The sequence below is a fragment of the Oryctolagus cuniculus genome, chromosome 7, assembly GCF_964237555.1.
Source record: "Oryctolagus cuniculus chromosome 7, mOryCun1.1, whole genome shotgun sequence".
NCBI classification, from domain to species: Eukaryota; Metazoa; Chordata; class Mammalia; order Lagomorpha; family Leporidae; genus Oryctolagus; species Oryctolagus cuniculus.
In genome coordinates this window covers 141455677-141481135 of record NC_091438.1, presented here as the reverse complement: position 1 = coordinate 141481135, position 25459 = coordinate 141455677, and the positions used below count along the sequence as shown (strand labels likewise).

Sequence of the window (25459 nt, the reverse complement as noted above, 5' to 3'; positions counted from 1 at the left end):
ATCTGCTGAACCTGCCACACCACGATGCCAGCCCCAGGCCTGGTCTCTAAAGCCGGAGATGGACTCTTCCCGCAGTGCTCAGAACGCTGAGAGACAGACACACGTGTGTGGTCTGAGCCAGTGACTCTGCAGGTGCCCGAGAAGAGGTGCAGCGCGGAATCTGACAGTCGCTCAGCCGGTTGCTTCCTCGGGGTCTTTGCAACACCGACCTGATCAGAATCCAGGACTCAGAGACACTGGTACGGCAGAACTCTGTGTTAGCTGAAGTTTACAAAATTAAGAAGGAAAAACTGAACAGGGCCTAAATCAAAGCGAGGTGCTCTTATTTTCATCTAACAAGGAGTCCAGAAGGCAGACCTGGGCGACAGAGGGACCCCTCGGCCCTCTCAGCTGCATCCTATGATGTTCAGCCACCTGCTTGGGCTCTAGCAGAAAGAAGAGGGAGGCTGGCAAAGAGCTAAGGGCCCCCGCCAGACCTCCCTTCCAAGGCTCTGCAGGAAGCCCAAGGCCTGGGATCTGCCTAGAGTTCATGGACTAGGGTGGTCATATGGTGTCACTCCCCAAATGCCTGCAGGAGCCAGGGCTGGGCCGGGCCAAAGCCAGGAGCCCCAAACCCAATCTGAGCCTCCCATGCCTGTAGCAGGGACCCAAGACCTTGAGCCACCACGTGCCGCCTCCCGGGGTGCACGTTAGCAGGAAGCTGGAATTGGAAGCAGAATCAGGACCCAAGCCAGGCACTCAGACGTGGGCTGCAGACCTCCACGTGCCGCCTTGACTACTGAGCCAAACTATCATTAGCGTGGGTTTTTCAGCTGGGTGCACGGCACTGTGAAGCAAGCCTGGGCTCTGTGGGCAAAGCTGCAGGGGAGGAGGATCCACAGCTGTGTCAGCCACACGGGCTTGGGACCAGCCCTTGGCTGCCGCTAGCACACAGAATGAGGGGTCGCCTGGACGTGTGAGGCATGGCCCGACCCTCTCCAGGTCTCAATGTCCCCACTTCAAAATGGAAGAATGGGGCCTGATGCTATGGGACTTTGTCCAGCTCTGCTTGCCAGATATAAATTCCCATTCTGCTATCTACTGTGTGACCTCAGGCCTGAGCCTCCACTTCCTCACCTGGGTAATCCAGGAGCTGCCGCATGGGATTGTGGGACCCAAATGAGCTGTCAGGTGCTAGGGACTCAAAAGAGCCAGACAGAAAGTCAGAGACCAACATCTGGGAGTGCTGCTGCTGCCGCCGAGCGTGCAGGTCCACCAGTCCCGACCTCTGCCCGCCACCTGAAGCAGGCGCCCTCCCCGCTCTGGGCCTCAGCAGCCATTCTGCAGAATAAGGGAACTGGCCACCGACAGGCCCCCCCCAGCAGCTCGGGGAGTTGCTTTCGAAGCTGGGCTGAGCTGTTGACGGGCCTGCGGGGGGGGGGGGGGGCGGGGGGGAAGGGGTCAGCTGGTTTCCTGTGGCGGGGACAGTGACCTGAGCAGCGACAACTTCCTGTTTTGCAGAGGGAATCCAGCGCCACTCTGTCCAGCCCCTCCCCTGCCACTCCCCTTTAATGGTGGACGCTGTCGCCGGGACAACATGTGCGTCATGTCCCCAGACGCCCTGTGTGGGCGACAGGAGCACCAGCAACAATCGCCCTTTGTTCCTGGCTCTGCTGCTCCCAAGCTGCCTCTCCTGTCCCCATCTCAGCCCTGAGGGTCTCGGTCCCTTTCCAGATGAGGAAGCTGAAGCCATGGAGGTGAGGTCTCTTGAGCCAGGTCACGAGGCAGAGATGAGACCGCGGGCTCTTCTGAAAACCTGGGTGCCTCAGGCAGGGCCCTCAGTCCCTGGTGGGCCCACCTGCAGGTCCTCGGGACACTGAGAGAACCTGGAGCGTGCTCTTCTGTGGTCTGATGGCCTGGGATAGCTGGCACCCCGGGGAACATGGCTTGGAGTCTCCTGCTGGCCCCTTGGGTCGGCCTTTGACAAGCACACCTTGCAGGGCACCTTGTCGCTCGCTCCTGGGGATGCAGGACCAGCGACATGCATGCTGTGGAACCTGGCACCAATCAACTCAAAAACAAGGTGGCCAGGAGCAGGGGCTTGGGAGCGAGGCATCCCGCGTTCAAGGCCTGACCTTGGGCCTTGCCAGCTGTGCGCCTTGGGCTGGGGCCTTGACTGTGAAATGGAGGCCACGCTGGTCTCCAGGGCCTGTGTGAACAAATGACCTGCACTCAGTGACTTCTAGCAACAACCCGGGGCTCCCGCAGTTCCTGGGCCAGGAGACTGAGAGGGACGGACGGGGTTGCTTCCTTCGTGGGGGCGCTGAGCAAAAATCTGGTGCTGGCCTCTCCCCCAGCTTCTTTAAAAAAAAAAAAATTGATTGCAAAGGTGGAGTGGGGGGAATCTTCCAACTGCTGGTTCACTGCCCAAATGCTCACAGCAGCCAGGGCTGGGCCAGGCTGAAGCCGGAAACCAGGAATTCCACCTGGGTCTCCCACACGGGCGGCAGGGGCCCAAGCACTTGAGTTATCCCTGCAGCCTCCCAGGGTCCACATCAGCAGGAAGCTGGAGTTGGAAGCGGAGCTGGACTCAAACCCGGGCTCTCCCAGACGGGATGCGGTGTCCCAGGTGGCATCTTAATCCTTGCCCCGAAGCCTGCCCGTCTCTCCAGCTTCCGACAGGGCCGCTGTCCTTGGTTTGCTGCAGCGTGATTTGAACCTCGGCCTTCCCTGCTTAAATCCGTACTTCCCTCTTCTCAGATGGAGACGGGTGGCTCTGGTCCAGAATGACTTCATTGTAACTGGATCACACCTGCAAAGAACCTGGTTCCAAATACGAGCACAGCCACAGGGAGCAAGAACTAGGACTTTAAGTCAATTTTTTTTTTCGTAGGGGACAGGGGGAAGGGGACACAATTCAGTCAGGGGCCATGCGAGAGCACTGCTGGGACCACCTGTGGACAGATCACATGGGAATTTATAGACGACAGTGCCCACATGGGCCACGCTGTGATCCCGGTGCGGCGACTCAGTCCTGGGGGCCTGAAACCCTGACTTGTGTCCTTCAAACTCCCAGCGGGTGCACTGATGCTAAGAGCCAGGACCCCAGGATCTGCAGAGCGCTTACTGCATACCAGGCACCGTCAGTGCAGGAAACAAATAGCATGTCCTGTCCTCCCAAGTCTGGAGGCTCCAAGGCGCCATGACGGAAAGACGGGCTCACGAGGAGATGCCTGGGTGAAGACACTGCAAGGGGAGGCCGCCTCTCCCAGGCCCCCTTACCTCGGTGTCTCCCGGACCTGTGTGCCTACAGGGCAGCCTGCCAGCTGCCACCAGCGAGGCTGCGTGAACAGGAATGGCAGGGCAGGGCTGGCACCAGAAACCGTCTGTTCCCTCTGGGAGGGGAAAGCCCAGGGAATCTACCCCAGCCAGTCTGCCAGGGATGAGGGCTCCCAGCCGGCCTCCTGTGGGGCAGCCCGAGCGCAGCCAGGCCTGGGCAGGACCCTGGAGGCAGACCCGCGTGTGCGAACCTGTGTGTGTCTGTGTCTGTGTCTGTGTCTGTGTGTGCACCCCGTGGTTACCGAGTCTCAGCGTGGATGGTGCCCCAGCCCATCCCGCATCCATAGCCACACTGAGGCAGACACAGGAAATCCCCACATAAAAACAAAGCCTGGGGTGGGCGATTGGCTTAGTGGTCAAGACGCTGGTACAGCTGCCCATGTCCCACATCAGAGTGCTTGTGTTCAAGTCCCAGCTCCGGCTCCTGATGCCAGTCTCCTGCCAGGGTGGACCCTGCTAGGTTGCGGGTGATGGCTCATGTAGTCGGATCTCTGCCATCCATGTGGGAGACCTGGATTGAGTTCTTGGCGCCCAGTCTGGACCCGGCCCAGTCCTGTAGCTATTTGAGGAGTGAACCAGCATGTGGGAATGTTCTCTCTCACTCACGCACTCTCTCTCTCTGCCTCTTGAATAAATGAGGGGAGGGGATAATGGCACAGAGACATATACACACATACATACACTCAAACATCAGACATGTCTGCAGCCATATCCACGCCACACATCCCGTCTTCCTCGTGCATAATGCATGCACACGCACATGCACACACACATACACACATGAGCACAGACACACTTGCACACACATACATACACACATGCACATGCATGCACACACATGCACGTGTGTGCACACATGCACACGTGAGCACACACATGCACACATGCACAAGTGCATACACATGCGAGCACACACACGCTTGCATACACATACACATGCACACAACTAAGATGGAGCCTGCCGAAAGTGCACAGGGTGAGCTGTGCCTGGACAGGGGTGCCAGCAGGAGCCTAGGGCCCAGAGGAGAGAGGGGGCGAGGAGATCAGGGAGGGCTTCCCAGAGGCGGTGATGGTGTGCTTTAGAAAGAGGAGCCTGGCATTTCTCAGTGGCCTTGGTGTGATAAGGTCTTTCCTAATAATTAAATAAGACACTAGAGACGAGGCGCTCATGCTGGGGGAGAGGCCCCAAAAGTCACATCTGAAACTCCATCGGCCCCTGTCCCCTCCCCCGTCCCTCCTCCACATCAGCCTTGGTCCCAGCCCTGACCCCTGTCAGGATTCTCCAGGTCAGAGAAGCATGCCTCCTTCCACACAGGAATTCCTCCTCCTTCACCTGTGGGCTCCTGACCAGACAAGAGACCCAGGCCTGGCCACCAAGCACCCCATTCCCCAACCACAGCAATTGGTGGTACAAGGGGCACATGAGCTCACCCCCACCCCAGCCATTCTGGGATTTTACATGCGGCTGCTCTTGGTTTCCTGCCTCACCAGCTGAGAGGATGGGACCCCCCCAGGCCTCCGGCAGCCACGTCTTCCTACCGTCCCCAGCATGGAGAGCAGCTGTCTGGAAGAGGAGAGAACGAGCCCAACAGAGAGAGGCAGAGTGGAGCAGATGACGGTCCCATCAAGAGTGCTCAAGCCTCTGATCCCGTGCACCTGTGCAGCACCACCCCGCTCGTCCCAGGGCTGAGAGCCGGCAGAGCCCCTGCTCACGTTCAGGGTTCCGGCTATAGAGGAGACCTGCCTAGTTCCATCCCTCTTCCCACTCTTTCTTCCATCTGTCCTTGCCCCACCCCCATCTCCCACCCAGGCTCCCCCACCGAAAGTACTGCCTCCCCCTAAATCCTTCCTCCTAAGACCCTGCATCCCACCCTCAGCCCAGCCTTGCCAACCCTCCCAGAAGGAGCTGTCCTAGTTCCCATGGTGGCTGAGGGCCAGCTTGGCAAGAGGCTCCCTGGGGTTGTATTCAAGGCGGGCAGTTGTGGAAGTAGAGGGGCGGGGCCAGGGCCACCGGCCACTCAGGGGGCCTGACTTCCCTCTCTGTCCTCAGCGGTGGCCTTGGTGCATCAGGCCCAGCCATCCTAACTAACCTGCCCCATCCAAGAGCACCAAGGCCCCCTCTGGTCCTCCAGTCTCTCTCCCTCCGGGCCATGCTGCACCCTACAGCCAGGGAGAAGGCTCGCAAGTGCACGTCCACGGCATTGCTCCCGTCAGCACAGAACCCTGACCACTGCCTGTGCGCTGGGAGATAAGAGCATTTAGTCTGGCTCTTAGCTCGGATATAGGTTTAGCTTCTAAGGCAGAGACCCAAAATAACACCGGCTTAAATAAGAGAGGTTATTTATCTATTCCTTGTGTCATGGTTCACAAGTAAACCATCCAGTGGCTGGTGCACCTCGGACTGGGGAACCCAGGTCTGTAGGTCCTGTTGCTCATCCTTCTTCTGGGCTGTCACACCCCCAACTCGAGCCCACACTCACCTTCCCACCAATGGGAGGCGGGGAAAGGTGAACAACCCTGAAACTGCCTACTGCTCTTAGCCTATTGGCCACCTTAGTCACTTGGCCCCTCCTAGATGCAAAGGAGGCTGGGAAACGTAGTCTTTCTTCCGTGCAGTCATGACAGACCAGACAGGCTGCAGCCTCTGCAAAGCCTGGCATTCAGGGGTCCTCCTTGCCAGTTTATGTGGGGCTCCCCAACCTTAGCCCATGCTTGCACCTTTGCTCACCTCCCCCTCTGTCTCCTGTTTGCAAATTTGTGGCTCAAACAGCCCTGGTGCTGGATGCCTTCCTCGGTCACCATGGCCACCACCAAGTTAAGGGTCTCAGCAGCCAGTGATCGTGTGGTGGTAACTGTAAGGGGCCGCCTCCCACCCTCGACTGGAACTACGGCAGACTCACTTCTGTACCCTGCTGCCCAGCATGCGCATGAAATGAGGGGGGCACTGGGAGTAAACAATGAACGAAAACATAAGAAAGCGAGCTACCTCAGTTAGAAAAGATGGGAGGGGGGCCGCTGAGGCACAGTGGGTTGATGCCCTGGCATGGGGCCAGCATCCCATATGGCGCCAGTTCTGGTCCTGCCTGCTCCTCTTCCAATCCAGCTCTCTGCTGTGGCCTGGGAGAGCAGTGGAAGATGGCCCAAGTCCTTGGGCCCCTGCATGCGTGTGGGAGACCTGGCTCCTGGCTTCGGATCAGCGCGGCTCTGGCTGTTGCAGCCAACGGGGGAGTGAGCCATCAGATGGAAGACCTCTCTCTCTCTCTCTCTCCTCTCTCTGTGTAACTTTGACTCTAAAATAAATAAATAAGAGAGGGAGGAGATGTACAATTTGGGACATGCTCAATCGGACTTGCCCCAAATGGTGGAGTTAGAAATGTGCCAGGGATTCCAATACAATCCCATCAAGGTGGCATGTACCAATGCCATCTCACTAGTCCAAGTGATCAATTTCAGTTCACAATTGATCATACTAATAGGTCTAAGAGTCAAAGGGAGCATATAAACAAGACTAGTGTCTGCTAATACTAACCGATAGAATAAAAAAGGGAGAGAATGATCCAACATGGGAAGAGGGATACACAGCAGACTCAGAATGGCAGATGTCCTAAACAGCACTCTGGCCTCAGAATCAGCCCTTAAGGCATTCGGATCTGGCTGAAGAGCCCATGAGAGTATTTTAGGCATGGAAAGCCACTCTGGGGAAAAAAAAAAAAAAAAAAAAAAAAAAAAAAACACCTAAATGAAAGATCTCTGTGAGTGAGATCCCAGTAGAAAGAACAGGTTATCAGGGAAGGAGGTACCTTTCTCTGAAGGGAGGAGGGAACTTCCACTTTAACTATGGCCTTGTCTAAATAAGATCGAAGTCGGAGAACTCAAAAGGCTTCCATAGCCTTGGCAACTCATGACTAGAGCCTAGGGAGATTACTGATGCCATAAACAAGAGTGTCAAATTGTTAAGTCAACAACAGGAGTCACTGTGTACTTACTCCTCACGTAGGATCTCTGTCCTTAATGTGTTGTTCAATGTGAATTAATGCTATAACTAGTACTGAAACAGTATTTTATACTTTATGTTCTGTGTGGGTGCAAACTGATGAAATCTTTACTTAATATACACTAAATTGATCTTCTGTATATAAAGATAATTGAAAATGAATCTTGATGTGAATGGAATGGGAGAGGGAGCGGGAGATGGGAGGGTTGCGGGTGGAAGGGAAGTTATGGGGGGGAAAAGCCATTGTAATCCATAAACTGTACTTTGGAAATTTATATTTACTAAATAAAAGTTAAAAAAATAAAAATTTTTTAAAAAGAAAAGAAAAGAAAACGTGTGTGGTTAGACGATGGTGACTGGCTGAATGAATGACCGAGCCTGGGGAGGCGCCTGTGCATTGGTGACCACTGGCGAGGCAGGAAAGGACCCTGGGGGATGCCCCCATACACTGTGCCCTCTACTGGAAGCGCCCTCCGCATTCTGTGACCCTGCAGCTTCGGCTCAGCCTTTCCGTCTCATCTCAAATGAGAGTCCGTGACAGAGGCCGTGCCAGCTTCCCCTCCCAGAGACAGCCTTGTGCCCCTCACAGCCCACAGGCTCCTGCACACCCCTCCGGAGCCCTCGGCCCCACTGGAACTAAATGATGTGCCATGCGGTGATTGGCCCATGAGACCAACAGCTGCATGGCCCAGGAACAGCTCTGTCTCTCTCATCGCTGTGTCCCCAGAGCCTGGCCCAGTGCTGGGCACATGGTAGCTGTCCCATAAAGTCAAATGAGCACCTGACTTCCTGGAGTGTATCTAGAAGGGTTCAGGGGCCAGCATTGTGCACATCAGGTTAAGATGCCACCTGCAAAGCTGGCATCCTGTATCAGAGAGCTGGTTCAAGTCCCAGCTGCTCTGCTTCAGATCCTGCTCCCTGTTAATGCACCTGGGAAAGCAGCAGAAGATGGCTCAAGTGCATGGGCCCCTGCACCTATGTGGGGGACCCAGACAGACTTGCTGTCTCCTGGCTTTGGCCTGACCCAGCACCAGGTCTTTCAGCCTTTGAGGGAGAGAACCAACAGATGGAAGATCTCTCTTTTTTGCTCTCTGCCTCTGTCTCTTCTTCTCTATGTCATTCTGCTTTCAAAATAAATAAATATTTAAAATAAATTTTTAAAGTTTTTTTTATTTATTTGAGAGGCAGAGTGACAAGAGAAAGAGAAAGAGAGAATCTTCCATCCACTGGTTCACTCCCCAAATGGCTGCAATGGCTGGGGCTAGGCCAGGCCAAAGCCAGGATCCAGGAACTTCTTCCAGGTTCCCCACATCGGTATAGGGGCCCAAACATTTGGGCCATCTTCTGCTGCTTTCCCAGGTGCATAGTAGGGAGCTGGACCTGAAGCGGAGCAGCCAAGATTCGAGCCGGAGCCCACATGAGATGCCGTCATTGTAGGCAGAGGCCTGCCCTACCATGACACAATGCCAGCCCCTAAAATAAAATTTTTAAGGCATTCACATTTTGGTCTCAAAGAGGGTTGGCATAACGTTTGTGGCATCACTGGGCAGGTGGCAGCCTCAGCTCAGCTCCAAGAGTCTGTGTCCAGAGGCGAGTCTGACTGAGGGGCCCATGGGGAACAGGGACAAGAATAATACCCACAAGCCTGTGGCCACAGGGCCTTTGTCAGGCCACTGAGTATCAGGGAGCCTCACTTCCTCTTGCTTGCTGGAAGCTGGAGGCGAGGGCACTGGATGGCGGAAGGCAATGTGACGTGGTGGCAAGTTCCTTAGCTGCTCCTTGGCTTCCCCCACTGGGCAAGAGGGAACACGGTACTCTCTGGATTGGTCTGCTTTTTGTTCCTCCTAGAGTGGAATTCCCGAGCAACTACTTGATAAAGGAAGGAGGTTTATTTAGCTCGCACAGTTAGAGGTTGGAAGTCCAAGATCCAGGGGTTTGGTCTCTAATGAGGACCAAATGGCAGGAGCATGTGCGAGAAAAGAGATTGCATCGCCGAACAGGAGGCCGACCGCAGGGCAGCCTGGAGAGCTCAGGGGCCTCAGATTTACCTTACTCCTTCCCAAAGGCACCGCCCTCAGTGACCGGGGGACCTGCCCTGGGTCCCACCTCTCAAAGGCCTGCACCGTCTCCCAGCACTGCCACTCTGGGCACCAAGCTCCAACACACAAGCCCTTGGACACACTCAATCCAAACCACAGCAGCTTCCTGGTGGCACTGTTGTAAAGACCAGTGTTAATCCATGTCCATGTCGAGGGCCAGCCCTTTGCTCTCTACAGACTCCTGCAGAGGTGAAGGGCAGCGGGGGCAGGCAAGTGGTGCAACGGTTGAGGCGCTGCCTGGGATGCCCACCCTCCTATCAGCGCGCCTAGGTCGGGGTCCTGGCTCTGCTTCCAACTCCAGCTTCCTGCTGACGCACACTCCGGGAGGCAGCAGATGAGGGTTCAAGTAGTTGGGTCCCTGCCACCCACATGGAAGACCCAGATGGAGTTCCAGGCTCCAGGCTTTGACCTGGCCCAGCCCTGGTTATTGCAGGAATTTGGAGAGTGAACCAGCAGATCGTAAACTAATTTTATCTCTTTCTCTGTCTCTCTGTCTTACAAATATGTACAAGTAAATAAATAAATAAGGTTCTCTACAGGAGCAATGAAAACACACGCACCGCCACTCAGACAGACCCTTGCTAAGCCTCAGCTTCCTCCTCAACAAAGTTGGGGGGGGAGCTGATCCGGACCCCCAGGGACTTGGAAGGATGGAGTGGACAGAGATGTGACCGCTGGCACCAAGCTGCCTGGCACCAGGGAACCCTCCCCCTCCTCCCCCGGGACAGACAGGAGAGGGAAGGGAGAGGGAGTTCCCGCCCACCCGCTCACCTCGCCTGCTGCAGGCTCAAGGCCTGGCGGAGGGGAGGCCTCCTGGTGACTCATCTCATTAACAGTAATCATCACCCCAATGCTCGTTAATGTAATAACGCTCGGCTCCCAGCCGCTGCCTGGCTCCCAGCTGCCTCGGCAGCGCCTCCCCTCTCTGCCTGGCGGGGGGCTCTGTAAACACTCATTGAACTCCCATCCCCGTGGAGGCCGCCAGGAGAAGCTGCCACCACTGGCACACAGCTCAGCTCTGGGCCGCAGCTCTGCTTTTCCTAAGTGCCATCACACACAGCCCGGGCCGCACACACTCTGCCGTGCCTCCCTGGCTCCACGCTGCAGGTGCACAGTCACCTTTCCCCCCAGGGATGGAGTCCTACAGGCCATCAGGACACTCATCAATCATGACCTCCTCACGGAGCACCAAGAGCTTCACTGACGTTAACCCATTTAATCTAAGTACGTGTTCCTCTTGTGCCCATTTTGCAGCAAAGCAGACTGAGGTGCCTGCAGATAACAGGACTTGTCCTGATTCATTGAGCCATTGAGTGGCAGAGCTGGGATCCGAATGCAGGCAGCCCCTGCTTCACGCTGCCTCCCAGAGTGTCCACTCTGCTTCCTGTTCAGCCCTCAAGAGGAGTGTGGTCCTCGTTCTCGCCCTCGCACCAGTGAGGAAACCGGCTCCGAGCAATGTCAGCATTTGCCCAGGGACGCACAGCCAGAGCTGCCTGGCTACAGAGCCTGCCCCTCCACAACCCAGGGTGTGCACAGAGGGAGCACACCCCCCCCTTTTTTAAAAGATTTGTTTGTTTGTTTGAAAGAATTACAGAAAAAGAGAGGGAGAGAGGAATAGAGTCGTCCATCCACTGGTTCACTTCTCAAATGGCCACAACAGCCAGGGCTGGACCAGGCTGAAGCCAGGAACCAGGAACTTCCTCTGGGTCTCTCACGCAGGTGCAGGGGCCCAAGCACTTGGTCCATCTCCGCTGCTTTCCCGGGCCATTAGCAGGGAGCTGGGTCGGAAGTGGAGCAGCCGGAAGATGAACCGGCATCCATATGGTATGCTGGCATCACAGGCAGCTTTACCTGCTACAACACAGCGCCAGCCCCCCAATGCCTCTATTAAAGGTGGAGCAATGGAGCCCCAGCAGATTAACTTGCTAAAGCCACACCCAGATTGGTGGAAGGAGTCAGGGCTGGCTCATGTGCCCGGAAGCCCTATGCCCCCTCATCCTTGCCTCCTACCCCCAACGGTCTAAGTTCAGACACTGAACAGAGGGCTCCACCACCCAGGAGGAGTCAACCTCAGAGGGCCGTGTCCTTTGGTGCCATGGCTCCCTCGCTGTGTTCCCTGGGCAGGTCGCATCCCCCCCTGGGCCTGAGTTCCCTCTACAGTGGGGTGAGCGCTGACACTAAGGAGCATGACTGCTGTCTTAGCCTCCGTGCCTTTCCTGTAATGTTTCATTGTATCCTCACCACAACCCCAGGAGGGAAATCTTCAAAGAGTCTTGCATTTTTAAAGATCTGTTACCCTTTAGGAAGCAGTGGTTCCCCTGGGGCTGCTGTAAAAGACATCAGAAGGGGCTGGGCTAAGCCTCCGCCTGTGGTGCCGGCATCCCATGTGGGCACCAGTTGGTGTCCTGGCTGCTCCTCCTCTGATCCAGCTCCTGCTAAGGGCCCCGGGAAAGCAGCCGAAGATGCTCCAAGTGCTTGGGCCCCTTTACGGGCGTGGGAGACACAGAAGAAGCTCCTGGCTCCTGGCTCCTGGCTTTAGCCTGGCTTAGCCCTGGCCATTGTGGCCATTTTGGGAGTGAACCAGCAAATGGAAGAACTTTCTCTTTGCCTCTCTCTCTGTCTGTAACTCCACCTCTCAAATAAATCAATCTTAAAAAAAAAAAAAAAAAGATACCACAAACTGCAAGGGATTCCGCTGTTCAGGGAGGGCAGGCATGGGAGTCAGTGGGCTGGTGATCTGTTGAGCCTGAAGAGTGAGAGGCAATTGGTCAACCCTTGGCCAGCCTTGAAGGCCACCACCATCCACCCCCTGCCCCAACCCCTGCCTCGGCTGTGACGTCAGGGCAGGCTGAGGCAGAGCTGTTTGTGTCTGTGACATGGCCTTGAGTAGAGGCCAGCGAGGAGCGAGGACCAGAGGCCACCAGAGTGCTGGGGTGGGGCGAGGCAGACAAGGGCCTGTGCAGCCGCCCACTCCTCCCTGCCCAGGCCTCACACACAACAGGAGCTGTGTCCAGCCCACGCCCTCCCTCTGCCAAAGACACAGAGAGGCAGCTGGCTTCAGCCCCGAGAGCAGGCCGCTTCCTTCTCAGCAGGACCAGGAAAGGAGGTGGGGAAGGGAGGCAAGAGAAAGGCAGGGGTCTCGTCCCTGGAGCCACGACCCTCCCCTGTGCCTGCCAGTCCCCTGCCTGCATTCCCCTTTCCTCTAGGAGCCTTTCCAGGGCAACTCCAGACCCACCTCCTCCAGGGAGGCCTGCCTGATTGCTCCCCTCCTCTCTGGTTCCCCCTCCTCCGAAGCATAGTTTGGCCCTGGGACTGCGGAGCAGTGCTGAGAGTCCTTGCCCCTCCAGGCTATGCCCCTGCTGCCACAAGGTGAGCTTTCTGCAGCTCGGCATCAGCCCGACTTCTCTCTAGGAAGACGGAGACTGGCAAGCATGGCATTCTCAGCTGGTCCACATCAGCCTCCTGGTCAAGACGTCCACGCCCCACATCTGTCCCACATCGAACACCTGACTCCAACTTCCTGCCAGTGTAGACCCTGGGAGGCCCCAGTCAAGGCACAAGTGGCTGGGCTCCTGCCACTCGACTGGGAGAGCTGGAATGAACTCCTGGTTCCTGGCTTCGGCCTCCCCCAGGCTCAGCCATTGAGGGAATCCCTCTCTCTCTTTCTGCCTCTCAAGTAAATAAATAAACAAATACTTTAAAAATAATTTATTTATATGAAAGTCAGAGTTACAGAGAAGCAGAGACAGAGAGGAAGAAAGAGAGAGAGAGGTCTTCCATCCACCGGTTCACTCCCTAAATGGCCACAGTGGCTACAGCTGGGCTGACCTGAAGCCAGGAGCCAGGAGCTTCTTCCAGGTCTCCCACATGGGTGCAGGGGCTCAAGCACTTGGGCCATCCTCCACTGCTTTCCTAGGGTATAGCAGAGAGCTGGATCAGAAGTGGAGCAGCCGGGACTTGAACTGGCACCCATATGGAATGTTGGCACTGATGGTGGTGGTTTTACCCACTACCTAGCATCGAGCCCCTAAATACTTTTTTTTTTAAGAAAAATATGTGCTGAACTCTGGTTCCATGCTTCTGTCTGGCTTCCACTCCTGCCTCAAATCCATGCGCTAGGGCTTGGTCTTGAAGCAGAATCTGCCTTCAGACAACACGAGCACCAAGGAAGCTCTTCTGGGGCCCTGCCTGGATCCCAGGATACAGACGCTGAGGTGCCCCTCCCACTTCACTCCCTAAGCCGTCACCAGGGAGCCCACTGGAGCTGTGGCCTTAGAGTATACCTTAGTACCATGGACAGCGCAGATGTCCCAGCGAAATCCACCTGCCCGCAGGCACGTTCTGGGGCATGTATGTCCTAGGGGCCTTCTAAAAGCTCATGCAAAATGCACATTATGAGAAAACTGTGCATGGACTTTAACTGCTTGCACCAAAATATATTTAGCCTTTAATTCCATTGTCCAGGAACTTTCTGAAGTGCCCTTGTATTCCATTCAGCAGCAATTGTTAAGCACCGGCTGCATGCTCCTGTCCTGCAGGTATCATGGTAAACAAGCATTCATTGTCACCACATCACCCCTAAAGACCTTACAGTCTCGCTGAAGAACTGACAGCCCTGCCTCTCACTGCCCTCCCTGCTGATTGCCACAGCTCTGTTCAAGCCATAGCACTCCCCAAAACTCTGTGGCATGCACACACACACACATGCCAGTTGCATGTCCTAGTTGCTTAGAGAGCAAACTCCATAGCATTCAGCAGGACACCCAGTGTCCTCTGTGACACAGGCCCGGCCACCCCGCTGCCTCACTGCTCCCCATGGCCCAGCACTGCAGCCCCTGCTGGACTTCATCCTTCCCCAAACACGTCGAGGTGCCTGTCTCACTTCCATAAGTTCATCCAGGAAGGGTGCCCTCTCTTTACAGAGAACTCCTGCGTAGCCTTCAAATTTTATCTCCTCCTCCAGATAAAATTTTATCTCCTCCCCAGTCCACATCCCGGGAGCTCTGTGGTGCTTCCATGCCCTCCGGCACCGTGGATTCCTGAAAGGCCACGCTCACGGCCTGTGAAACAGAAGTCAGCCGCAGGTGTCCGGGCCTTGTGGACAAGCAGGGTTACAGACGCACAGGGGCCCTGGGACATTTGTAGCTGCTCCTCTCCCCACTGCCCCCGCCACCAGGCCAGTCAGGCTTGCGTTCGACAACTTCACAAGTCGCTTGGAGGCCTGAAAATAGTGTCAACGCTGTACTTTTTGTCGTTTTTCACTCCAGAAGCCTCTCTGCCTCGTCTTTGGGAAGAGAGTGTTGTTCACTGCACAGGCCATATGCGCACCTATTGTTAGATGTGATTTAGGAAAACACAGCACCCAACACATCCACGCCGACACACTGTGCCTGCAGTGTCACCAGCATTCTCAGGCGTCAGAGCCCTGGGCCATCCTCCCCAGTCCAGGCTGAGGGCTGCGAGGCGTTTGTCTCCAGATCCCTGGTGTGCAGCCCAGTGCCTGGCACCCAGTAGGTACTCACCAATATTGGGTGAGAGATGGGCATTTGGCACAGGTGTTAAGACTCCGCGTGGGAGCCCACATTCCATATCCGCGTGCCTGCTTTGAGTCCTGGCTCTGCTTCTGATTCCAGCTTCCTGCTAATGCACACCCTGGGAGGCAGCATGATGGCCCAAGTACTCAGATCCCTGTCCACCATGTGGGAGACCTGGATAGAGTGCCAGGATCCTGGTTTGGCCTGGCCCAGTCTCAACTGTTACAGACCTTTGGGGAGTGAACCAGTAGATGGAAGATCTCTTTTTTCTCTCTGCTCTTCAAAAAAAAAAATGAAAGGAAAACCTGTTTAAAGAAAAATATTGGATAAAAGACTAACAAACTAGAATGTGTCTCAAGGGCTCCCAATGAGATTGCCTGGGTGCCAATCCTCATTCTGCCATCCCCTAGCTACATAAGTCCAACACATTTTTAAAAATATTTGTTTATTTATTATTTATTTATTTGAAAGGCAGAAAGAGAGAGAGGAAGGAGGGAGAAGCATAGAAAGAAAAACCTTCCATCTGCTTGCTCACTCCCCAAATGGCTGCAATGGCCAGGTCTCCCTGGATGTAGAAAAGGGCAAGCTGCAGGCAGAGGCGCGAGGGTGGGAGGAAGGATGAGACTCCCCTCTTTGTGCCCTTCCCAGAGCCACCCTGGGGCCCCTGTCTGATGCCCCTCCTCTCTCAGACCTCACCCTGCTCTGTACCCTATCCCCTGCCTCCCTCACCCACCTGCTTCCCTCAGGTCCTCCTTCCCCTTGATCCTCTGCTTCTGTAGGTCCAGAAGGGCTGGTCAGTGATGGTACTGTCTGGATCCCAGAGCAGATAGGGTTGGAGTAGGGCTTTGAAGGATCCATAGGAGTTACCAGGAGAAGGAGGGAGTGGGTGTGGGGGTGAGGGTTGGTGGTCCAGCTTTCTCACCTACACGCTAAACCTTCTGGAGGCTCTGTGCCTCAATTTCCCTTCTATAAACATGCAAGTGATGTGTGCTCACCATTGCTCAGGATTTCAGTAAAGATTTTTTTTTGACAGGCAAGTGGACAGTGAGAGAGAGAGACAGAGAGAAAGGTCTTCCTTTGCCGTTGGTTCACCCTCCAATGGCCGCCATGGCTGGCGTGCTGCGGCCGGCGCACCGCGCTGATCCGAAGGCAGGAGCCAGGTGCTTCTCCTGGTCTCCCATGGGGTGCGGGGCCCAAGCACCTGGGCCATCCTCCACTGCACTCCCTGGCCACAGCAGAGAGCTGGCCTGGAAGAGGGGCAACCGGGACAGAATCCGGCGCCCCGACTGGGACTAGAACCTGGTGTGCCGGTGCCGCAAGGTGGAGGATTAGCCTAGTGAGCCACGGCGCCGGCCAGTAAAGATTTAATAGGCCAGGACCAGCACTGTGGCATAGCTGCAGTGCCGGCATCCCATATGGGCACTGGTTCAAGTCCAACTGCTCCACTTCTGATCCAGCTCTCTGCTATGGCCTGGGAAAGCAGTAGAAGATGACCCAAGTCCTTGGGCTCCTGCACCCGTGTGGGAAACCCGGAAGGGGCTTCTGGCTCCTGACTTTGGATCAACTCATCTCTGGCCATTGCAACTAATTGGTGAGTGAACCAGTGGATGAAGGAACCCCCCCACCTCTCTCTCTCTGCCTCTCCTTCTCTCTCTGTGCAATTTTGACTTTGAAATAAATAAATAAATCTTTCAAAAAATTAAATAGGCCATGATATGTAAAATTATGTAAAGTCATGGTGCTATTCTTATGCTGGGTGCTGTTCTCAGTGCCTCACACATACTAAAATATACCAAGGACACGCCCAGCACATCATACGTAGGGCTGCTGTGGTGAATACCCTCGTCATAATCGCTGTGCACCTGCTGGGAGTCGACCACTGTATTGGACATTTTGATCTCCCATGCTTTGGGCCCCATAAATGTCTTCAGTGATCTTCACTGTGCCCATTATACAGAGGAGGAAACTGAGGCTTGAGGGGTGAAGCAGCTCCCAGGAGGACCAAGGAAGGACCTGCTGTGTTTAGCAGAAAACCCATATCTGTGTCTCCAAACACCTTCCTTTGCCCGCAGCATGCCATGGCTGGTAAGCCCATTTCAGCATCTCCAGCAAGATAGGCTAGAGGTCCAGAGTTGGCCAGAGTCTTGAAAAACGGGGCCAGGGGCTGAACAAATCCAGTGTCCTCCAAAGAACGAAGAACAACCGCTCTCCATACCTGGCCCAGAACTGACATGGACAGTGAGCAAGGTCAGGGATGCCCAGGGGGGTCCCAGGGCAGGGGCTGGGGCATGCTTGGCAAGGGCCACTGGCACCCCTTGATGGCTAGAGGCCACACCCCTGGAGGAAGAGACGGTTGAGGCCATGTCCCCTGGACAGGTTCGTGTGCATGATTTCATCAGAGCCACTCACCAGCGTCTGCACCAGAGGAGGAGACAGCCAGGCTTATGAAAGTGGTAACCTTGGGAAAGTGGGCAAACAAAAGCAGGGACATGTGACGGGTGTGAGTTCATGGCAGCGCCCTGGCGCAGCAGGGCAAGGCCGGGACTTGGGGCCAGAAAGTCAGCTCTTCATTGACTGTAGCTGCAGCACAGAGCTACCTTCCATGCTCCCTGGAAATCCCTTCCTTCCTCCCACCTTCCCTCCCTCCCTCCCTTCTTCCCTCTCTTCCTTCCTCCCTCCCTCCCTCTCTCTCTTCCTTCCTTCCTTCCTTCTATCCCCCCTTTTTTTCTTAAAATTTATCTACTTATTTGAAAAGCAGAGTTACAGAGGCAGAAAGAGAGACAGATCTTCCATCTGCTGGTGCATTCCCCAGTAGCCACAACAGCCAGGACTGGGCAAAGTCAGAGCTGGGAGCCAAGAGCTTCATCCAGGTCTCCCATGTGGGTACAGGGGCCCAAGCTCTTGGACCATCCTCCATTGTTTCCAAGGCACATCAGCAGGGAACTGGATGGAAAGTGGAGCAGCCAGGACATGAGCCGGTACCCATATGGGATGCTGGCATTGCAGGTGGTGGCTTCTCCCACTACACCACAGTGCCAGACCCCTGTTCCTTTCTTTTTAAAAAATATTTGTTTTTGTTCACTTTACTTGAAAAGCAGAGACAGAATGGTCTTCCACCTGCTGGTTCGCTCCCTAAATGTCCGTAACAACAGGGGCTGGGCCAGGCCAATGCCAGGAACCCAGAATCTATGTGAGTGGCAGGAATCCAAATATGTGGGTCGTCTTCTGCCGCCTCACAGGATGCACACCAGCAGGAAGCTGGATTGGAAGCTAAGCCAGGACTCCAACTCCAGCAGGGGATGCAGGCACCCGAGAGGCATCTTAACTGCTGAGCCAACACTTGACACTCAGTTTCATTAAAAAAAAAAAAAAACACTTTTTAAAATTTTTTATTTTATTTTATTTAATGAACATAAATTTCCAAAGTACAGCTTATGGATTACAATAGCTTCCCCCCCCATAACTTCCCTCAAAAACACTTTATTATGGACAATTTAAACTAGGACTGTGCAGTTGATAGAGTAAGCCTGACCTCCCTAAGGGCCCCTTACTCAGATGCTACAGTTACTCGCTCGAGTGCTGCCTCCTGCCCCGTTTCCTCACCTGCTCTGCCCTGGGTACGTCCAACGCTAACCTCAGACATCCTCGTCTGCAAATGTTTCCACCTGTGTCCCTAGACGATAAGGAGTCTTTAAAACAAAAACCACACACTCAAGCCGCAGGACCCTTGTCACATCTGAGTGGCATGGGCAGTGACTCCTTAATAACCAACACTCAGTCAATGTTCACATTCCCACCTGTTTCCTAAGTGGTGTTTTCGCAAGTAATTTGTTTCCATCAGGTTCCAAATCGGCTTCCCACACTGCGAAGGTAACGCGGCTCCTAAGCGTATCCACCGAGCCTCTCCAGCTCTTTCTTTTCCTTCCTTACGATTTCTGTAAAAGCTGGGTTATTTGTCCCAGGAGTATTCTGCGGCATGGATTTTGCTGATAGGGTCTGCATGTGCATCTGTGTAACAGGGGGAAGAATTTCCCCCAAGAATTAAACAAGATAATGTCTGCAGCAGGGTGCTGAATTGGAAGGCACACACAGACGTCCTGGGTCAACACATCTTTGGAGCATCTGAGTTCTGTCCTATTGCTTCTGCTGTTCTGAGATCACTGAAGTTCAGAGACACTTAGGCACTTGCCCAGGCTCACACAGCCAGCTAACAGCTGGAAGAGGAGACAGCCCCGGGGCTGGAAGGGCCTGTGAGCTCAGGCAGGGGCTCAGGTGCGAATTCCGTTGCAAGCTCTAATGGCTTTAGGGCCCTGGGTCTCTTCTCCTCGAGCCTCAGCTTCTTTATTTGCAAAAGCAGGCCAGGAGGCCTGACCCGCCCGTGAGGATGAGGCTCCAGCTCTGGCCAGGAAGGTCGTGGCTCCACAGTTAGCCCCGGGCCCACCCTCAGGCCGCAGAGACAGGGTGGGCGGCCCCGGAAGCCCAAGATGCGGAGGACACTCTGTTCTCAGGGCTGTTTGGGCAGGCGGCTGCAACCTCGTGGGCTGGACAGAACAATCGGCCATTCTCCCTCCTTCCCCTCGGCTTTCTGGCTCATCCCTCAGGCCACAGAGTCTCGAGGGAAAGTTTCCAGCTCCCAGCGGTGCCCAGCCCATCTGTGCAGCACGAAGCGTGATCTCCAGGCTGCCTGCAGAGGCATGGAGGGGGCGCTGAGCAGGAACGCTCTCCTCGCCCGGCGACAGTGTGGTGGCTCGGCCTTGGTGACCTCTCATCTCCCGGTTCCAAGCATGGGGTCAGGAACACAGTGCACACTCAAGGAACTTCACTGAGGGGCGGGCACTGTGGCCCAGTGGGTTAAGCCACCACCTGCGATGCCAGCATCCCACATCGGAGTGCTGGTTCGAGCACCGGCTGCTCCACTTCCAGTCCCGCTCCCTGCTGGTGCACCTGGGAGGGCAGGGGAGGATGGCCTGGGTGCTTGGGCCCTGCACCCATGTGGGAGACCAGGATGGAGTACCTGGCTCCTGGCTTTGGCTTTGGTTCCTCAACCCTGGCTGTTTCTCTCTCTCTCCCTCCCTCCCTCACTCCCTCTCTCTCACTGATGTTCTGCCTTTCAAAAAAAATGCATAAATTTATTAAAAAAAAAAAAAAAGAAACTTTACTGGAAAGAGGAAAGGACAGAGGGAGAAAGGGAGGGAGGGAGTACGTGTGGGGCCGTGCACCAAACCCACAGGCCTGGGCTCCAGCCCACCCCAATACCACTAGGCCTCTGTGCAGCACATCTAAGCAGACATTTCTAGAAGAAATATTTGTGGGATGTGGAGAGGGTTCTCTTGAGGGCAAACTTGTGTCCACGACACCATTCCCACAGCAGGGGCGCAGCAGAGCCTGTGAGCAGCCGAGGACAGATGGGGTCAGCGGAGCACAGGAGGAGCTGCAGAACCCGCCCTCGAGTGCACAGGCTCCCTGGCCTGCGTTGTGCCGGGTGGGGGCCCTGAAGGGACCTCTGTGCCAAGGGAAGTCGGGGTGACTCAGAGGCCACCCCCAGCCCCCGCAGCGGTGGGACCCTCAGGTCCAGGTCTCAGGTTGGGCTTCGGTTCCAAGCCCCTGGCCCCCTCCAACCCGGGCTTCGCTTCCCATCCCACACCATCGTCAAAGACCCCGTGAGCTTCGCTGGCTGCCCGTGCCTAGGCCCTGCCTCACAGGACCCTTGCTGCCTTCTAGCCCAGGGGTGCTGGGGCCCCAGGTCCCAGGTGAGAACACTGAGGCTCAGAGCGAGGTATTGCCACCGCTGGGCTTCCTCCCGGCTCCTCCCCCGGGGCGGTCCCAAGTCTCCCTCCCCTCCCTGTGGCTGGAGGCAGATTCCCCCCCTGCCCCCCCCCTGCCACCACAGCCCCTACCCTGGCCTGACCACAGTCGCCCTGTGGTTCCCAAACACTCCGGGTGGCAGCAGCGGTCACCACAATGGTTCCCACGAGGGAGCGCGCGGTCAGTGGAGCTTCCCTGCTCAGAGAGGGGGCAGGCAGCCCTCCCTCCATGCGACCTCTGCATTCATCTCACACTCTGACCACAGCGCATCGTTGCAGCTGAATTTTATTTCCTCTTATAAATGGGCACAGCACGGGAAATGTTAAAAAACAAAACAAAAAAACGAAAAAACAAAAACCCCCCAGTTCCTTCGCAAGGCTGGGGCAGGTGAGTGCCCGCAGTGGGGCAAGCGCCCACTCTTTTCCCACTGTCTTTCCTCCTCCACTTTTCCTTATCGAAAGTTTTGGCCATGAACTCGGGACAGGTGTGGTTAATAAACAGGTTACAGGGGAGGGAGGGGGAGGGGAGGCCTGGGCGAGAGAGGACCAGACTCCAGGCCCACCCCAGGCCAGGGTGAACGGATTCACCAGAGGGAGGGACACTGTCTTCAGGGCTCACTGGAGCCACGGTGCCTACGAAAAATATTTACATGCATTTGCCACGCTGGGGCCGGGGCTGGGCCCCTCGGGGACGCTGGGGCCCCGTCTCGGCGTCCGTAGATCTGTACACTTTGTGGGCTTCTATTTACAGGAGAGGGCCTGGGGTAGCCAAGTCCAAGGTGATGGCTGTCAGGTGAAGTCCAGAGGAACCGAGGAGGCCACTCCTGTCCTGGGAAGCAAAGATGGATCTGCTCCCAGGACCCCAGGGACCCCGATCCGGAGACCTGCTGCACCCCAAACCCCCTAAGCCCCCACTGCTGGCCCACAGAGCCCAGGCCTGGCTGCCACCTGTAGGTTTCAAGCCTTTCAGGCCAGGTCCCCTGACCAGCCCCCCCACCCCTGGGGCAGGGGGACAGAGCCTGGGCTTAGAAGTCACAGTTAAAGTCACACCTCTGAGCCCCAGCCAGCCAAGACTCCAGGAGGGTCTCAAGCCCCCCCCACCTGGAATTTGCTGTGCTTCCAGGAAGTGCCAGGGCCCCCCCAGAGCACCCCCCCGAGGTCACCGGGGTGTCTGCAGACCTGCCTGGGCAGGCCTGGCATGCGCCACCCCATGTTTCTCCAGGGGAGGGGCGGTGGGTGGCGCTGGCACACATTGCACTTTGCAGAGCTCCTGCTCATTCTTCGAACCCAGCGCTCTTGGGCCCCCTTGCACCGGTCGAGCCGGCCCCAGGGCCTTTGGGCTGCTCAGACTGCTAAACTTCAAGAGGATAAAGCCAGGGCCAGGCTCAGCTTTGGGGCTGGGGCTCCGTGCACAAGACCCTCAGCCTCTTGTCTCAAATGCTAAGGACACAGAGAAGAGAGGCCAGGGCCAGGAGGCCAAGCCCCTAGCCTCAAGTCCAAAGCCAGCCCTCCCCAGCTTGGGATTGTAGGGCTCTGTTCCCCAGGCTGGCTTTTTTCCACGCTCCCTGGCTTCTCAGCCTCGGCCTGCCCAGGCCTTCTCACCAGAGCCGCTGTCCCCAGGGCGCGGGGCAGAGGGGAGCCGAGATGGCGCCCGCTCTGCTGCCCATGCCCCAGCCCTTCTGCCACAGGGACCACGGAGGCCAAGCTGCCTCCTCCAGGCCACGTGGGCAGGGAATGCCTGTCCCACCCCCGCCCCTCCTTCAAGGCTGGGTTCAGCTGGCTTCCTCCCAGGGCTCCAGGCTTTCCAAGGGGGGCTCTGAGTCTGGAAGAGGGAGCCCGGCCTGGAAGTAGGCACCCCTGGAACCTCGCCCTCACCGCCGTGGGTATCCCGTACCATTCGAACCACTCTGCTGCTGGGAAATCTTGAAAAGGGAACAGAACAAAAATCCGGGGGGGGGGGGGGGGTCCAACGGGAATGGTGGTGGGCGCTGAGGGTGAGAGCACCAGCCAGTTACAACTCCCACCCCAGCCCTCGCCAAACACACCCTTAGCGATTGGTGATCCCACAGCTGAAATGCCTAGGAAATGGCCCCACCTATGAGAAAGGAAGGCAGGCTGGGGCCTGTGGCATCCCATCGCCACTGCCAGCTACTCCAGCCCCTCAAACCTCTGCCCTCGGGAAGCCCAGGGCATATGGAGGGGCCTCCAGCTGGGGGCAGGGCAGTGGGGGGAGGTGGTCCCCCAGCTGTAGCCAGAGTGGCCGAGGTGCTTGGTGGGATGCGGAAACAGGGGTCCACGCACAGGCAGGGCCCGGGGTGGATGGGCTGAGCTTGGCCTGGCCAGGGCGAGGGCAGAGGAGGCAGAGGGCCCGGGCAAAGGGCCCGCCCTCACAGGCACTTTGGAGACTTGTGTCCTGGGAGGCAGAGTCAGCCCCTAGCTCACAGCAGGGGGAGGCAGGGAGACCAGGAGCCAGGCCGCACCCCCACCACACCGCCTGGGGCCTTTGGTTCTGGGAGATCCAAGTATCTTCCAGAGCCCAGGGTCAAATTTTAGGAACCAATTCCTTCCTTCCTCAGTCTTGGGGGAGGCCATGGCTCCCAGCCAGTGGGGGCTGGCCCTGAGCCTCCCTCTTTTTGGGCTACAGAGTAGGGGAGAGGCAGGGTGAGGCCACGCCCAGCTGAGAGGGCTGTGGCAATGTCCCCCTGACACCGTCCTCCATCCAGGAACGGCAAGTGGCCACCTGTCTTCCTCCAGAGTGAGCATGGGGTCGCGTGTGTGACATCTGGCGCTAACGTGGGATATGTGTGGCACCAGCCCGGCTGCTGGCAATGTGGTTGGTGTGGGTGCCGCGGTGTGGGACTGAGTGTGTTCGGGCAACTCAGGGACCCAATATGGGCTGCCTGTTCCAGCCTGAGTTCACCCTCCCCAGTGAGCTCGACAGCTGGAGACACTGTGTGTGGTGCCCGTGTGCATGGTGGGAGAGGGGCAGAGAGAGAGAGGGAGGCCACGCTGTTACCGCTCACATGACCGTGACCAGGGGCTTGCATTGCAGTAAGGGTCAAAGCAACGCACACGGACATCTTCAGAGAATGTGTGTGTCTGTGACAGGTCGTGATTGGCTGGGCGGCCATGGTTGTGTATGGTCTTATCATTGCGTGCGTTTGTCTTGTGTGTGACCATGTGAGGACATGTGTGACAGTGCGGGCAACAATGTCTGTGCAGAGTCCCCTCACGGGAGGGATGTCAGAGCGGCTGCCCCGGCACCCTCCAAAAGCTGTTTTCTCAGGGGAAGACGCAGAGGGAGGTGAAGCCTAGGGCCCATGTGCACTGGCAAGGGGTAAGGGCAGGATTCTCCTGTAACCCCGAAGAGGCCAGGACAACACAGGCTGGCAACAGAGGACATCCTCTCACCCAGGCAGAGAGGGGCCCTGGAACAGAGGCTATGGTGCCTAGGTTTTTGCCAAATCATTTGTCCTGAAAACCAGCCCCAGTGCCCAACCCCGGACAGCCCTGCGGGGGCCAGATTGGGTCGGAGCTCAGGCCCATCTCAAACCCCACCCCTTCTTCCACCAGCCAATCAGAAGCTTCCTCCTCCTGCCCATGTGACATGAGGTCCTGAAGCCCAAGGCTGGTAGAGGACAAGAGGTGAGCTCATAAGGGCGCGGTCCAGGGCAGGGGGCCGTGCCCTCTGTTCTGTGTGAGGCTGGTGGCCTGGGGTAGGCATCGGAACGAAGGGCAGAGCAGAACTGGGGCCAGGCTCTGCCTCTCAGGCTCAGTCCCAGGCCTGGGCTGGTGGGGCCAGGCCGAGCCGGGCTGGGGACTGGGCGGAGGGGCAGTGGGGACGGCTCCGCTAGGCATAGAACTCCTCCTGCTTGTCGGGCTTCTGGTAGGTGACGCTCGCCTGCTTGGGTTCCTCCAGCGTGTAGCTGCCCTCGTCCTTCTTTTTCATCCGGTAGATGAGCAGCGTGACCAGGAAGGCTGCGAAGAGGGCTCCCACCACCCCACCGACAATCACAGCTGTGGAGCAAGAGGCAGAGGTCAAGGCCCAGAGGTGGGCTGAGCCCTGGGGCTTGGGGGCCGGGGTGCGAATTGGGCGGAGGGGCTGGAATCTGAGATTGGCATTGACTGCCATCTGCAGACACCCAGGGGCTCTGTTCTAAGCATCTGACTGAGTGCTGACTCATAGGACCCTCGCACCTGCCCTACGAGGGAGGCGCCACGTCCTCCACAAACGCAGGCCGCCATCCGCTTGAAGATGGTCAAGGATTTGGTAAGCACTAGGGAAGGGAAAACTCTGCCAGCTAAACTATGCCACATCCCAGTCACAGAAGAGTTACCACGAGAACAGGAGTCTATCTGAGCATCGGTTGTGTGCAAAATATCCCCGTCCTACAGACAAAGAGAGGGAAGTACCTTGCCCCAGGTCATACTGTTCCCAAGCAGGGAGCCCAGGACGTGGACAAAATGTCTGGAGACTCGAGGAGGTGTGGCCGGGGCAGGTACACAAAGATGGGGGGGGGGGGGGAGTCAAGGGTTGGGGAAGGTCAAGCCGAAGGTGGTGAGAGATTTGCATCTAGGAAGTGAAGTCCCTACAGCATCATGGCCCAGGAATGCAGAGGTCAAAGGCAGAGCGCAGGGAGGAGCCCGAGATGGAGGTGAAGCCAGGGTCAGACTTTGGGAAGGCAAAGGTCAAGGGCATAAACCAGAGGC

At 56.6% G+C, this 25459-nt stretch overlaps 1 protein-coding gene across 1 annotated transcript in view; it reads right to left on the bottom strand.

Annotated features, from left to right (window-relative positions):
* Nucleotides 1-22660: 22660 nt before the first annotated feature.
* The window catches only part of SDC3 (syndecan 3), a 34146-nt gene continuing 31347 nt past the window's right edge, over nt 22661-25459 (bottom strand). The window contains exon 5 of the mRNA XM_051858212.2: nt 22661-24766. Coding sequence (XP_051714172.2) covers nt 24600-24766 — 167 coding nt within the window. The 3' untranslated portion in view covers nt 22661-24599. The remainder of the gene's footprint in view (nt 24767-25459) is intronic.